Source organism: Mercenaria mercenaria, chromosome 2, assembly GCF_021730395.1.
Source record: "Mercenaria mercenaria strain notata chromosome 2, MADL_Memer_1, whole genome shotgun sequence".
Lineage (NCBI taxonomy): Eukaryota > Metazoa > Mollusca > Bivalvia > Venerida > Veneridae > Mercenaria > Mercenaria mercenaria.
The window spans coordinates 88613095-88629127 of NC_069362.1; the positions used below are offsets into that span (position 1 = coordinate 88613095).

The window sequence follows — 16033 nt, forward strand, 5'->3', positions numbered from 1 at the left end:
TATTTATTTTGAGGTCACTTGATCAAAGGTCAAGGTCACATGACTTGAGAACCACTAGGCCAAGAGTGTTGAAATTTAGCGGGATGACTGGACATGCCAAGTAGATGATCCCTATTGCAGCTAACCATCAGTGTCTCTTTGACTTTCGCTCCTGACCCCTATTGACTTCTTGCCTATAGGACTTTGCATTGGGGGAGACATGCGCTTTTTTACAAAAGCATTTTCTAGTTTTTCTTCTAGTTTTAGTTAGTTTTCTTGGGCCATTACGTGCGGTCAAGCGAAACCATTTGAACAAATTTCGGAAAGGTTCATCCAAGGATGTAAAAGGCCAAGGAGTTCATGAGAATTATTTTTTATTGTTAGCTTTGAGGTCCCCTTAATGCAATCAAGTGGAACCGTTTGTAAAAAAACTGATAGATGTCTATGTCAGGCTACTGCAGACGAGGTTTCGTGGAATACTGACCAGTAACTTCAGGCGAGATGTTTAAATAAAACGACGGACACAGTGTGATCACAAGAACTCACCTGAGATAAATGTCTTGAGATGCTAATACGATTTATATCTCGTATGAACAGAAATGCTGTTATCCTGAAATATAGCACGTTGAAGATATCATCTCATATGAATTAATATTGGGATATTATTATTTTAACAATTCGGGGATGTCTCCAATACTTGTTAACAACATGTGATAATACGATATACTGATAACCAAATGCAATAAGCCATTCATTCCAAATATTTTTATCTAATAAAAGTGCATATTCTTTATGGAAATGTGCAGCTTTACAAGTTTTGCATAGCCCATTGAAAATTAGTGATTTACTGCGGTCTACAGGTTTGAACTTTTGTACAGTGCCGGAAACGATGTGTAGTTATTTTACACTCCCATTTCTTGATTTAGCTTGAACAATGTTGTTAATAAATCAATCAATATGTCGTTGATAGTAGTTTCAATGACATTGTTTCGTCATATTGTTGTTTTTCCGAAATACCAATCTATATGCCAAGTTGTTCAAATATAATTATTTTATAAAAGATGTACTATTTGTTTTGAGACAGTTAATAATATTAGATATGTATATACATGTACCAGGTAATTGTACATAATATAACTGTCTCTGATGAATACATGTATGTGACTTTGAGAGATTATACAAAATAAATTTAAATCGCGATGAAAGAATGTTATCAATAATCACTGTTCATAGTCTTTTTAACAAATTTGTAGAACTCCTTTTGAGACATAGTTTTGCCACTCTCGTACAAGAGGAGCATTGCAATGGCTTCATGCTTGCCGAAGTTCCATTCCGCTGCCCAGGTGTCTTTATGGATACTGTAATGCCCACTCTCATCAAACCGTCTAGGTGACGGGCACTTGTAATCACTAGCATTAACTTTAAATACTGTTTTGCCACCTGATTTAATATATTCATGTACTTTATCACAAACAAAACACTCGTACCCTGTAAAAATTGAGTTATATAGTTTATTTTGATGATCCATAAATTTTGGAATAGATTTACTACAGAAGTCTGGTGCCCAATCCCTAGACTGAAGTATTTGCTTTAACTTGAGATTTTCAAGTGGCCCATCCTTAAAAGTCATATACTGTTTGTACAGCTTATCGTTGGTGTCAAGCAAACGAATATATTGGACGAGATCTTCTACGTCTTCATAATCCTCTATGACGATTGCAGAGTTGTTGGATGGGAGATATTCCTGCAATGTAAAAATGTCGTATTCACAAAATTAAAGTTATATGATTATATAAAATTTTAAGTTCCGTTTTTAAAATCATAAAACGGTACAAAATAATGCAAGGTTCCTTAATAATTATTAAAATACTGTCTTGTAATTTATGGTGATAATTTTCTGTTGTGGATTCTGTTTTTCTGTTAAAAGCTAATAATGTATTTCAGCGGGCAACTTAAAGACTAGAAGGACTAGTGTTTTTGTCATAAAACATACGTCCCCCCCCCCCCCCCCACTATGTATACCTTTAGCTCTGGCGGCAATTTTGTCCAGCAAAGCGGAACGTGCAACTAGGCTTGGTACTGGATACTCCTGTGAAGTTTCATTGAAATCTGTCCAGCAGTTTGACCTGTGAAAGCCGGACAAGATTTTTCTATTTTAGCTCTGGCGGCCATTTTGTGCAGCGAAGCGGAACGTGTTGGCGATATGCACAACTAGGCTTGGTACTGATCACTCGTGTGAATTTTTCGAAATCCACCCAGCAGTTCGACCTGTGAATGCCGGACAAGATTTTTCTATTTTTAGCTCTGGTGGCCATTTTGTGCAGCGAAGCGGAACGTGTCGGCGATATGCACAACTAGTCGGTACTGGTCACTCCTGTGAAGTTTCGTCAAAATCCAGCCAGCAGTTTGACCTGTGAAAGCCGGACAAGATTTTTCTATTTTTAGCTCTGGCGGCTATTTTGTGCAGCGAAGCTGAACGTGCCGGCGATATGCATAACTAGTCTTGGTACTGATCACTCCCGTGAAGTTTCGTCGAAATCCAGCCAGCAGTTTGACCTGTGAAAGCCGGACAAGATTTTTCTATTTTTAACTCTGGCGGCCATTTTGTGCAGCGAAGCTGAACGTGCCGGCGAAATGCACAACTAGTCTTGGTACTGATCACTCCCGTGAAGTTTCGTCGAAATCCAGCCAGCAGTTTGACCTGTGAAAGCCGGACAAGATTTTTCTATTTTTAGCTCTTGCGGCCATTTTGTGCAGCGAAGCTGAACGTGCCGGCGACATGCACAACTAGGCTTGGTACTGATTACTCCTGTGAAGTTTCGTCGAAATCCGGCCAGCAGTTTGACTTGTGAAAGCCGGACAAGCTTAATGCGGACGGACGGACGGACGGCGAAGGCAAAAACAATATGTCTCCCCCAACTATGGGGAAGACATAATTATTAAGTCTAATGATTTGGTATTCATTTCACATAATTCAGCTGCAGTTACAGAACATTTCTTTGTACTACTGTGAAATAATGAGGCAAAAGTGATATACTGATTCTGAAATGTTATTTAGCTGCATCATAAACGTTCGTTTAAATAAAAATGTAATGTGTTACAGAGGATATCTGTTTGAAGTCTGATATCAAAATATATTGTCATCGATAATTAAGGTATTAGGCCTCTAATAGTAATGTTTAAAAAATGGCATTTGCTGGGTATATTCGTACAGTTGACTGTGCTTCGCACTTAATTGCAAATTTTTAAAAACTTTTACCGTGCCGTTTTTTTTTATAAATTTTGTGTAATTTATGGTATTTCCTCAAGCTCAAGTAGAGACAAATTTCAAAGTGGTGCCCTTTATCCAAAACGTTTGCAGAGAATTCATTATACCATTGTTTTTTATGAAAGAAACATCAAACTATTGGTAAACAACTATAAAACTTAAAATAAAATCTGTCAGTATCGCTATTTCTAGGGTACCTCGAGTAAACGGATTTAATGAGACAGAATTCTAACTCCAACATTGAAAAATTAAGGTCGAATCCTGTGGGTCTGTTTTGAATTTTGCTCACTTCATTCAAAAATAACCTTGGGGCAGAAGTAAAACCTACCAACATTTCTTCCACAATATGTAATCTAAAGAATGAAGGCAAAATAGAGAACTTTTACCGCATGTAACTCAGTATTTTTAAAGATGTCTAACTCTACCTCTTCTGTTTCGGAGGTAAATTCACTTTGAACAGCAGGAAATCGCTTATCAAATGATTTTTTTTCAACTTTTGTACAATAAATCAATAACAAGTCTTGAAAGAAGTAAAAATTTACAAGAAGAAAAGGAAAATAAGGAAAAAAAAATTTGGTCCCAGTGGGGCTTGAACCTACGCCCCCCCCCCCCCCCCCCCCCCTGAAAATTGCAGTCAAAGTAGGTTTATGGTAGAAATTGAATACTCTTCAAAAAGGAGGTTCTCTATTATGGGCCTAATACCTTATAGGTTATAACACACTAAATAGTTGTTGTTCTTTATTCTATATAAAATTGACCTATTTCCAATGGCCGCAGCACACATCAGGACCCATTTTAAATGTCTGTAATCTACATTTTCTTGAAGAATATTGTCAGTGATAAATAAAAGTCAAAAGAAAAGTGGGGGTCATGTTTGATGCAAGAAAAATAATTTCAGTCATACACACAAACTGCAAAATCATTTTAAAAATACTGGTGGTATATGAAAAATTTTGTCATGTTGTTATTTCATGATCAAAATGCTATCTACATGTCAAGCATAGATCTGTTATGTGATTTTACCAAAAAAATTGCAAAGAAAATAAGGAAAATAGCTCTACACAGCTCTACTTTTTTTTTTTCGCGCCATTTTCCTATTCAGTGTCTGTATGCCTTAAGACCTCTGAAAATATCGAATTGCCTTCATTTTCGATGACGCTATACTTCGACATCACACTGAAAACAAGTAAGTTTTTTTTATTTCCTATTGATTTGTGAAAATAAACGAATTTTCTGTTAATCACATTCTTACGGATTAAAATGAGACCGATACTTTTTGAAAAAAAATCGTATTTTTTTCAGGCTGACCGTGTAACATTATGCACGCGCTAAATAACTATGGGCACATGTACAATGATATCAAATATTGTTTTCTTCGGTCCGTGAAATCAACATGACGCCATTTTTGAAAAAAAAAAACAACAACCTAAATACTTTAATTTCTGAACAAATGTCTTGGCTTATAGATAGTGACCAATGTCAATACTTTATTGATATCATATGCATATATGTATCCTTTCGGGGCAATGTCGACAGTTCTTTGAATGTCACCGAAAGCTTACTTTTAGGACAAGGTCGGATAAGAAAATGAAAAAAAACACATTTAAGGAAATCCCGAAATACCCTGACACATAAAACTGAAGAATGATAATTTATCACGAGTTAAACTAGGAAATATTGATCCAGGAGCTAAGATGAATCACTGAATGTCGTGCGAAAACGAGATAACACAGCAGGAAACAAACATGGAAACTTCTTCGGAAATGAAAACTAGATTAACATGCTTGCACATTACGTAGTGTTGCTTTGTTGTCTTGTGAAGACGATATATTTTTGTCTGCACAAGATTCAGCATGAATGGTTTAGTTCGTCGTTCATTTTCATTATACTTTAGGTGGAAAAATAATTTGAGAATGTGGTCAATTTAATTAATATTTTCTTGTGCGGTTATAAGTGTGATGATTATCGCTCGTCGTTGAAAACCCGACAAATATTTCATAAAAACGGAACACGGTGGATGAAGATAACAGTAACTATTGTATGACACACTGATGGGTATTGTTATAAAACCCGTTTTACAATGATTGCAATATATTGCTTTTGTTAAGCCCTATTGTAGTAGTCAAAAGGCAATAAAATCCTAAATTATCACACTACTTGTGTTAATCGTATAGCATCCGTTGACATCAGTAATATATCATTTAACGAACAAATAAATCAAGTACTTATTTGGTTATGTATGGGACACGTGTGAGCCAGACTAATCTCCAAATGCAAAATATTTATTTGTAAAAAAGCTAGTATGCAGCCCATTGTCGATTTAATTTCGTAAAAAATAGTTACTTCAACATGTTTTAACCTTTTAAGCAATGGTCACATTTACGTTCACGCACGTAGTTGGTCGTAGTTAATTTTAAACGTAGTTTGTCGTACGTTGAAGTACGTGTAAGTACGAACAACTACGTTCAACTACGAGTAAATCGGGTAGGGTTAACTAGGGTATCACTACGTCTTACCACGAGTTACTACGTTACACTACGTATATACTACGATCGAAGTACGAACAACTGCGACAAATTACGATCAACTACGCTGAGCTACGGAAAAGCATTTAGCCGTAATGGAGTCCTAGTTTAGTTTAGCCGTAGTGGAGCCCTAGTTGATCGTAGTTGAACCGTACTGTCGATGCGTTTTTCTTGTACTACGATCAAAAACGATACACACTACTGTTAAGTACGATCAAGTACGTTTAACTAAGATCAACTACGTTCAAACTACGGGCACAGTAGGGTCAAAGCATCGTAGTTAATCGTAGTCAGATTTTGAACATGTCGAAAAATTATTTGCTTACTACGGACAAATCATAAGTTCGAACTACGATCATTACTACGTTTGACTACGATTATCTACGTGTAACTACGCTTAGTTCGATCAACTACGATCAACTACGATCATTCCTTACTACGATTAACTACGTGTAGTGTGACCACGCCATTAGAAAGTTCGTTCAAATGTAATTTTATGATATCAGGATTTGCTTAATTTTACCAGAAATATTTATCGATGCTCATCGATTACAAAATGACAGACAGTTGCTCCCCCTTTACATGTATAGCCAGCAAGAAAATAGTATATCGGATCCTCTATCTGGTACAAAATTACTATTTTTACACTAATTAATTTAGGTGAATGATGAAACAAATTCTACCAATTTAGACATCAGTCTCATCGTGTGACATGATAGATCAGTGGTAGAGGTTCGCCTCCGGATCGAGAGCTCCGCACCGGAAAGAGAGAGTGACAGAGAGACAAAGAGACAGAGACAGAGAGGTCGCAGTTAGGCAGAGTACCTGGTCCAGCGAAGATACTTTATTCCTGAAAGATAGATCTTCAGATGACGATAAAGCATTGCAGCTAGTCCAACGCAGAGAATTTATTCTTGAGAGAGTGTCCTCATATAACAACCTTTTAATCAAGCGATGTTTCTCATTACAAATCTGGTGCAGTCGTTATGCGCATGTCACAAAATCATTATAAATTTTTAAAATAAATTTGTGCATGTCCGCACGCTTTTAGTGTATAATATGTATAATATACTGACTAAAGATAGGGTTAGGATTACCATGGTTACAAAATATATACATTAAAGATACTAGACATTCAAATCGCTTAAATCCGGTATATACCGGTGTCTGTAATATATCACAGACTCACAAGATCTGTTTTTGGTCACGGTCTTAATCAAGTTTCTTTTTACCACAACCGAGATTTTCGGACTTAATCGTATGTTTGTTATATAAATTTTAAATTTATAAATGGATAGTTTAACGTTTTACTCTGCATAATGCAGAGTGAGTTGTTGGTGCAATAGCTCTTCTGTCGTTTCTTTTGCATAGAACACAGTAGAGGTGTTGAAAATATTGAAAAGTAAGACAATTCATCTCACGTATGTCGAAAGAAGGCAGCCGTTACACTTTGTATGGACACATGTTATTGCTTTTGCTTTTCCTGTGTACTACAGTAACTTGACAGTTATGTATATGCTATGCATCTATATCAGTCATTACATCAGTTAGGATTTAAAAAAAACATTGCATCTTTGATTTTTTTCAAGTTAACATTGATCTCAGAAATCGTTGATGACTACAATTTGTATCTTCGAACAGTCAACTGCACCTGCCATGACTTAACGTTTGGGTCAAAAGTCTGAAATCGCCCTAGCGATACTATTATACATGCACAGCTGGTCGAACTGATTGCAGGATTCTAGCCTAGCTATATATGTTCTAACTAAATTACCCTCTGTATCCCGCACCAAATCGTCTTAGTTTCACAATACCTACGGCTTAAGCACAGTTTAAGGAACACAAAAATGAATATTTTATCAACATCTATAAAAAGTATCAAGAATACAGTAAACCTAAATATGGTTGGTGAAATTTACACTAAATCAAATCAAAAATGCCGAACAAATATTTCATAGAAATGTTTAACAGAAAGTGAAAAATGCGTCCGAATTTTCTAAATGTGGTTTATCTTTTCTTTTCAAGGATTCATAAAGTGCAGCAAAACGCATTATGATAAAACCTAAGAACGATTTACGTCAATGTAGCCGTGTATTGTAATTTAGAAGAGAATAAATTGTTTTGCCCGTTTGATAACCCGGAAGTAATAGCGTCATTTATCCGAAAAACATAGAATAAAGTCCGCATCCGGCATACGGACACGTGAATCAAACTACAATGTATAACAATAAATGGCAAAATTTGTGTTAACTGATAAAACCGACAACGTTTCTATCTTTCTTATAAAGTTAAAGAATGTGACGATTAGCATTTAGTACTTGATTGCACTGGTTTTCCATACAGTCAGTTTAGGGTCTTAAAAATAGCTGCCATGGTTACAGTGAGATTATTTATAAACCACGGTCAATCATCTTAAGTGGTTGATAGAAGAGGTCTGTACAGGTTTAAACGAATACTCAGTTTTGTTTTCTGACTGTCTGTAAATATTGCAACGTTTATGGAGGCCTATAACGAAGGTAAAAATAATAACAGCAGCAATATCTTGTGAAAGTTATTGAAAATATTTAGTACAAAATGGTCATCTCAAATCTAAATTTGTATCAAATACAAATATCTGTTTATGTTTCATAATCATGGTGGCACTAAAACCAACCAATATATATTATATTAAAAGCGAACATGCTTTCTTCCGTTTGTACGTTTTAGCAATATAGCACTTTAACAACAGGCAAAAGCATTCTTTGGATTTCTCGCCAGTAACTACATTACCAGATCGTAACGTACACGTACGAATTAGCAGTAAGATATTCCTCAATACCATCCTGAAATAACTGTCCATAAGTTTTTGCATGGTCTTAGATATAAATTCAATTTGCAGTGAGCGTAAAATAACTGTTACCTTGATACTTACTTTAATATTAGGAGCACCAAACACAATTGGTACTGATCCGAGACGTAGGGGTCTCCATAATTTTTCTGTAATATAATCTTCACAAACATAGTTCTCCATAGCCAAAGCGAACTTGTAACGCGCTGCAAATCGGAAGAATTCTTGGTCGTCTAGTGGGGCCATGTTGTCGTGGAATCTTAGTCTGGAAAATGATACTTGTTTTAATATGATGAGAATACAGTAAAGTATATTGACAGTTAATGAGGAAATGTGTTTGCAGACCTTGAAATATTCTGAAAACTCTTTGTAACAAAACGCTGTGATTAAAGTTACCGAAAACAAGTCTATTTAGAATTAAAGGAGTTCTCCATTTTTTTTTTTGGATCTACAAAAACTTATTTTAGACATAAGAACTGTCAATTTTCTGGTCTGAATAAGACACTGGATACAAATAAGGGCCGAGTGAAAATGGACTATCTACCATGATGGGTGCTATGAGCACAACAGTGTGTTGTATACGAGCTTACAAATATTGATACATTTATATTTCTTGTAAAACAAAACTAAAGAAAACACTGTCCTCATAAGAAAGTAAATGGAATCTAAATCCTGTTCAGCTGTATTAAGCAAAGTGGGCATGATATATTAACTGGCTATTTATTGTTTTCTTTTTACTGAAATGTTTTAAAGTACTTTAAACAAACAGTTTATATGAAGAAAATGGAAATGAATTAGAACCATGCAATCTACAACCGACGTCGTTCTGAAACGACTACTGTTTTGTTCACCAAATAGGACTTTTCGTGAATATTCCGGCTCAAATTTGTATTAATCAAGAAGTTACCTAGGTGGTGTACCAAACTTCTTAAATATATGAGCCGCACCATGAGAAAACCAACATAGTGCATTTGCGACCAGCATGAATCTGCGCAGTCTGGTCAGGATCTATGCTGTTCGCTTTCAAAGCCTATTACAATTAGAGAAACCGTTAGCGAATGCAAATGCACTATGTTGGTTTTCTCATGGTGCGGCTCAATTATCTTTAACTGTCTTGAAGTTCCACATTTTGATGTATGACATGAAAGGTTGTGTTTAATACTTACAGGGAAATCTAGGAATATCTTTTTATAGAAAAAAGGAACTACACAGAGTTTGTATTGAAAAGAATTATAATTCACGATAATATCTTCTTATGTATTTTCTTGCAAAGTTCTTCAGAAATTATTCTATCTTGACGAAAATCCTTGAGCCTATCGGATATAGCCGCCAGCCGGAACTAACAGGAAACCACAAGTACCATAATTTATGCTTGTAGCTTTTTTGTCTTCTTCTTAAAATATTAAACAAATTTTGGCAGACCCTACGCATTTAGCTTAAATTGGATGAAGGAAGAAGTATAAAAGTTACAGACATTTTTATAATCATGTCCTCATTCCTTTTTATGTAATAACAGATATATATTTACAGACATTTCGACTTAAACTTCTCAATGCTAAATATGTTTTTTGCTCAGCATTAGTCTCAATGTTCTTTTCTAATTTTTTTTAATCTTCCCAAAACATATCTAAAATTTGAATCACTTGCAGACCATGTCTGATTTAATCCCAAATAGTATTTGTAAACTGTTTTCAGCGTACAGTTTATACAAGATGCAGTATTTTCAATTTTCAGCTTTTTTCATAGATTATTAAAAGACTGAAATGGGATATAAATAAAACATTTCATGATGGTAACCGATATAAGATTTTTTGTTTTAAAAAGGGATAAAAATAATGTATTGCACCGAATACGGTCTATTGCTAGTACAGTAAGTTGTCTTAATAAATCCATTATCTATTTTTTTTTTACCTTCGAGCCATTTTCTTGTTTTGTAAGCAGGTGCCGTAAGAGTCAACAGGTATATGTTTTTGCAAAACTTTCACAAAACTGTCTCTATCGGAAGGAACATCGCAGTCGCTTTGCAAATATAAAACTGGCGCCAAGCCAAGTTTGCGAAGTCTATTTTTATCCACCAATGGCAGAACGTACTTCTTGTCTTGCAACCATTCAGGACACTGTAACCATTGCGTAGTAATTGGATAATCAGACTGCATACTATAAGTGGAAGTAAAGTTGAAGATAGATAAAGCCGGCTCGTGTAAAAGAATGTAGGCATTTCTTGGAGATTCCTCGTGCATCAAGGCCCAGAGGTGATGAGGTTTTCTTGGAAGCGGCAGGTTATATGGTTTAAAATTGGAACCATAAAACAGAAAAGCCTGTAAGCAAAATATAATAGAGGCTGTTACATGTACTTTGTCAACATAATCGCTGGACTCATTGTTTAACTTGAAACATCGGTGTAAAATTAATTTTGATCATAGTTGAAAATAGGTAAATATCTACTTACGGTGACTTAAAAAACACTTATTTTCCTATTTCAAGAAAAGTTTTGAAAAGAATGACATAAAATTTAGTGCCAGTGTATCAAACGAGGGGACACAATTTAGCGTTTCAACGGTCAAATAGGTAGCACGTTATTACCTCGCTTCCGTAATTTTAGTGAAATATGTAAACGAACTGAACTTCTTTTCTTCTACTACTTTGCAGTGGATTGTATCTCTTTTTCTCTTTCCTCTTTTGACATTTGTTTCACGCAAGAAGGTCCAAAGACTTCTTTTCACATTTAAAAAAAATGAGTAAGTGCTCTAGCAATCAAGAATGTATGTGAACGAAAGATTTTAAACAAATATTATATACATCCACGGCCCTCCTTTATATTTTGTTCTTATTGGAGGGCGTGACCATTTGTTGCTGCATATCTACTTCACATAATAATGTAAAAAAATACAATCCGGACATAATATTTCATGTATACTCACAGACGTGTCGTGATGATTTTGAAATTCTCTTTTATTTGTCAGTCTACATTTATTTTCTCCACAGTGTCTAATTTCGTCTACATCTGTATATACCGAATCCCACCAGAGCAGAATAGGGATATCAATTTTGCCAGGCCATAATCCCGATAGGGTCTTGTTCTTCGCTTTTGGCAGATTTACTTGTTTGAAAGACCTATAACTTTGCTTCTCTGAGGCTGAAATTGAGTACAGTCAAGTTAACAGCAACAGCCTAACAGACTTAACTACATCAACGACTTACACGAGTCGCTTCTCTCAGTCAGTCAGTTCTCAATCAAAACGTGACGCAGAACTTTTGAAGTCTGAGCTTTTAATGAATTAGAACAGTATAATGATACTGACACACTGCATCATTTGAACATGTTTTGGCACTGTCCATAGGTATACTTGCATAACAGTTGCTAAAAGCAAGGAAAATTATGATGAGCGCCAAAATATAAAATAAAGGCGTAACTTTGCTGGCATAAAACTCGTAAACAATTCTGAACAAGTAAGCAAACAATGTTATTGTACTTACTGTAATACCAGACCAGCTGAATTAAGATCACACATATTATCACGAGTGTCACACACCGCTTTGTAAACCTGCAAACGACACAGATTCCTTTAAGTTCAACATCATGTTATATATATTTTATAATTCTAAGTAAATTATATATCATGGTAAAGTAAATTTGCTGCTAATTTCTAAAACAATTAACGGTAATGTTCGTGGTGTCTTAACGCCATAATTATGTTGTTTAATTGTAGCAGTCTTAAAATATGTTTTATTAACAGTCAACAACAATGATATTTTTTTTAATGTTACGATTTTTCAATCAAGTTCTTGCCTCATAGTGAAAGTCCATTTTTTAATTCTCAAGTCCGAGGATCGGGTGCAAGTTCAACCTAAAATAAATGTATAAATGGTCTTCAAGTTAACTAACATTTAGATATTTTCATATTAAACATATAAGTGATGATTATTAAGTTAACGCAACAATGATGCTCAGTCAATATAAATAGTTCAAACATGTGAAGAAGTATTGTTATTTGAGATGTGTCATTCTGCTCGCGACAACCGGGTTCTGTGGTACTTCTATTGAAGCCCAGTTAAAAGTGGAATGAAATATTACATTGATGTTCATTTTTGATAACCTCTGTATTTCACAAACTGTCATAATGCTATTTTGTCTAATGTGCACTTCAAAAGAAATAACTGATCATATGTCCTAATAAAACTATCTGAGTTGATATTTTCAGCGAAACAAATACAAAAGTTCTTTTGAACCAAGGTATATCGGATATGAAGTTAGGAGGCATTTTCTTGAAACCAGATGCTCTCACACTGTTTGTTTATCGCTGATCGTTCACCTTATCTCGAAAACATCTAACATATAGACGAATCATTCACTGAACTTTATGTTTTATGTTGCTATTCTAAGGTCATGCTAAAATATTTATCTAAAGTTATTTTAAGCAATAATGTTTAAACCAAAACTGAGGTTTAATAACGAGATTGCATTGACTTGTGCAGATATAAAGGCAATGCAAATCGCAAAAGTGATAATGTATATCAGTTAAATGACATAAAGAGTTATTTGTATGCAGGTTGTAAATGATCAGGAGTGACAATATTATCAGATAAGAATGAAGTAATAAATAGTTGTCAGTGATATGATTATTTAATGTGTACATAAATCGTCAAATAAAATAGTTTATATCCAGTGATAGCCTCTTACCTCGCAAATCGCATAGCTTCAAACTTCCTGTGTTGGTATGCCCTACAAATGTATTTTTTTCCACACTGTGAACAAACTATTTAAGTTAAAATATAGCCGAAGAAATAATCACATAACGTTTTTCTATATAGTATTTTTTTTTCTAAACGTTAAAAGTAAGTTAGTTCCATACGCTGACTTTCGTTACACTTGACGTCTGTGGAATCTCCAGGATATAGAAAGAACGTGCGTTCCGCGCGCGCCTGTGTAATTCATTACATCCAACTGTGACAGATGTAGGCTTTTGAAAGCACAGTTATCATCTGGCGTCTGGTTTCGACAGGGGAATTCTTGATATATTGTAACACCTGTACCTGTAGAAAATACACTAGACTGATTTATGATGGTTTTGCCATCGTTGAAGGGATTTCAAGTCCGCAGGGGCTATCAAGTTGCGTTTTAATTATTCTAATAAAAACCAACACATTATCAACGCTAAATATCAGTTTTATTATTAGTTTTTTGTGTGTGTAAATTTCAAGTACAGACTTTTAATAACAAAACTGTTCAAATGAAATTGAATCTAAACATCAATTTTTATTTCAACACTAATTGGTTATAATCAAAATTTGACTAAATTTGCATAAATTATATACATGTACATGTACGTGTGGAAAGCGTAAAAACAAATGTATTTTGTAATTTGTTTCTCTTCAACATTTATATTTGCAAAGTATATTCATTTGAAGAAGTTACTTCTTTACTGAAATTTCACAAACACAAAAGTGGATATTAAAATGATTTGAAAGATGGTTAATGATATTAATATGAAAAAGAATACTTGTGATAAGAAATGTTTGGTATTTTCTAAGGTAAAGTAAGCATGTTAGAACTTATGTAGAAAGAAGTCGCCTAATCACAGCATTGATATCAAATTGTTTACATGTTCTAGTAACAATAATATAAAATAATATACTGCAGGGAGAGTGCCTAACTTTTTCAAGTAAAAAAAATGAGATGCATGCAAATGCCTATATATTTCTCAAAATAAAAAAGACAGATTAATATTATTACGTTCTCGTATTTACTCTCCTTTAAGTAACAATGGAACCGGAAACGTCATTGATTTTACATATTGACGTCTAAATTTCATATCGTATGCGTGACGTCATGTTATTATGTGCCGTTGCGTTATTTCTTCTTTTATTTACGTTAGTATTATCAATTTTGTTCAGGCTGTTGAACAAATTCAATATATTTTTATGATATTTACACGAGAACACAAGTATGTAATTAACAGATTAAAAGCCTTGCATCGAGAAATATTCACTCGTTCTTTAACGGAATAATATCGCGCTCCTAAAGTCGCGCAATATTTCCGCCGCAGAACTCGTGCATATTTCTCTATACAAAGCTAATAACCTATATAGACATAATATATTGGGCATTATCTATTTTTTGCATTCAACAGGTATCTGGACTGCTAAATACTGGAACAGTATACTGTTCGCTAAAGATAAAGATCACATGGAACAGTCCGAAACCCTTCAAATACATGCCCTGTAAAGGAAGCAAATATTTAAATTATGATTGTAAATTGAACGTAGGATCTCACTCTTTTCCATACAGAAAATTCCATACAGTAGGTATAAACCACCAAAATATACATAAAGGTTAGGGTTAGGTTTATGGGGGCAAGGGACAGTAGATTTGAAAATTCCAGAAATATGCGCTAAAACCAGTGCGAAAAAAAATCATTAAAAATCCAATTTTGAAAAATTCAAGGCAAGTTTTGAGCGGATGTATTGCATATACTTAGCACTTCATTATGTGACATCTTCAGCCTGCCTTTTCTGTTGTTTCTGTGATTAAAACGAGTAAAACGCCGGTTTCAGGACACTAAATTTTTATGCAATGGCCCAAAATGCACAAACCTTGCGCGACCTGTACCGTATTATCTGCAAATGACTGATCTAAAACACATGTATATTTTTCAAGCATGTGACCAGACGAAAATAATGGAGGGAAGAAAAGTGTCTCATAACCGTTTACTTTTCCGCAAATTTGAGCTAAATCTGGAAGGATGAATGACCGTTTCCATTTCGTCTGACTTCCGTTACCTCAGGTAAGATTTTAGACCCGGCCGTCTAGGAAAGCTAGGAAAATCGATTCAAGCACATATTTATTTTACACAATAATCACTCGTACGCAGGAATCCTTAGTTCTATAAACATCATAAATAACCAGTTGAATATGTATACCTGTAAAGTACATCTATCTATTTTATTTGAAAAACGTAACCGGACCAAATGCGCAACTGGCCTCTGCCACTTTAACATAGCTTCAAGAATTTAATCGTGTTATACCTACTGTATGGCCGCATTGACTCTGTAGCATATGGAAAAGAGACGCTCTCTCAAAGGCAGACACTTTACCACTTCGCCATAACAGCAGGCTTATTAGACATTTACGGATTAAGTCTACGTGGACTGTGGACACCTAAGGCGATAGATTTTTCAAGGGGACCGTCTCAACATAGTTTAATTATATTATGCGCGATATGAAAAAGAGTTAATAACGGCAATAGGGTTTGAGTTATTATATCATCACTATGCGGTAGGTGATATAAATTTGGATGTGCCTGTTTTTAGCTCGCCTTTTCGAAGAAAAAGTAGAGCTATTGCACTCGCTCCGGCGTCGGCGTCGGCGTCTCCGTTGGGTAAAAATTTTTGATAAAGTCAAATATCTCTGTTACTGTCAAAGCTATTGACATG

General features: G+C 34.8%; 1 protein-coding gene across 2 annotated transcripts; it reads right to left on the reverse strand.

Annotated features, from left to right (window-relative positions):
- Window positions 1–729: 729 nt before the first annotated feature.
- LOC123564531 (alpha-(1,3)-fucosyltransferase 10-like) lies at window positions 730–13596 on the reverse strand. Of its 2 annotated transcripts, XM_045358185.2 has the most exons (7): window positions 13281–13595; window positions 12390–12447; window positions 12077–12144; window positions 11521–11735; window positions 10511–10917; window positions 8684–8864; window positions 730–1723 (listed from the first exon to the last, which is right to left on the reverse strand). In XM_045358185.2, the coding sequence occupies exons 2-7, from the start codon at window positions 12392–12394 to the stop codon at window positions 1193–1195; spliced, it is 1407 nt and encodes a 468-aa protein (XP_045214120.2). In that variant the 5' UTR covers window positions 12395–12447; window positions 13281–13595; the 3' UTR covers window positions 730–1192. The 2 variants fall into 2 exon arrangements, with proteins under 2 accessions (XP_045214120.2, XP_045214119.2); XM_045358184.2 differs by lacking the exon at window positions 12390–12447 and having other exon boundaries at window positions 13281–13596.
- Window positions 13597–16033: the final 2437 nt, after the last annotated feature.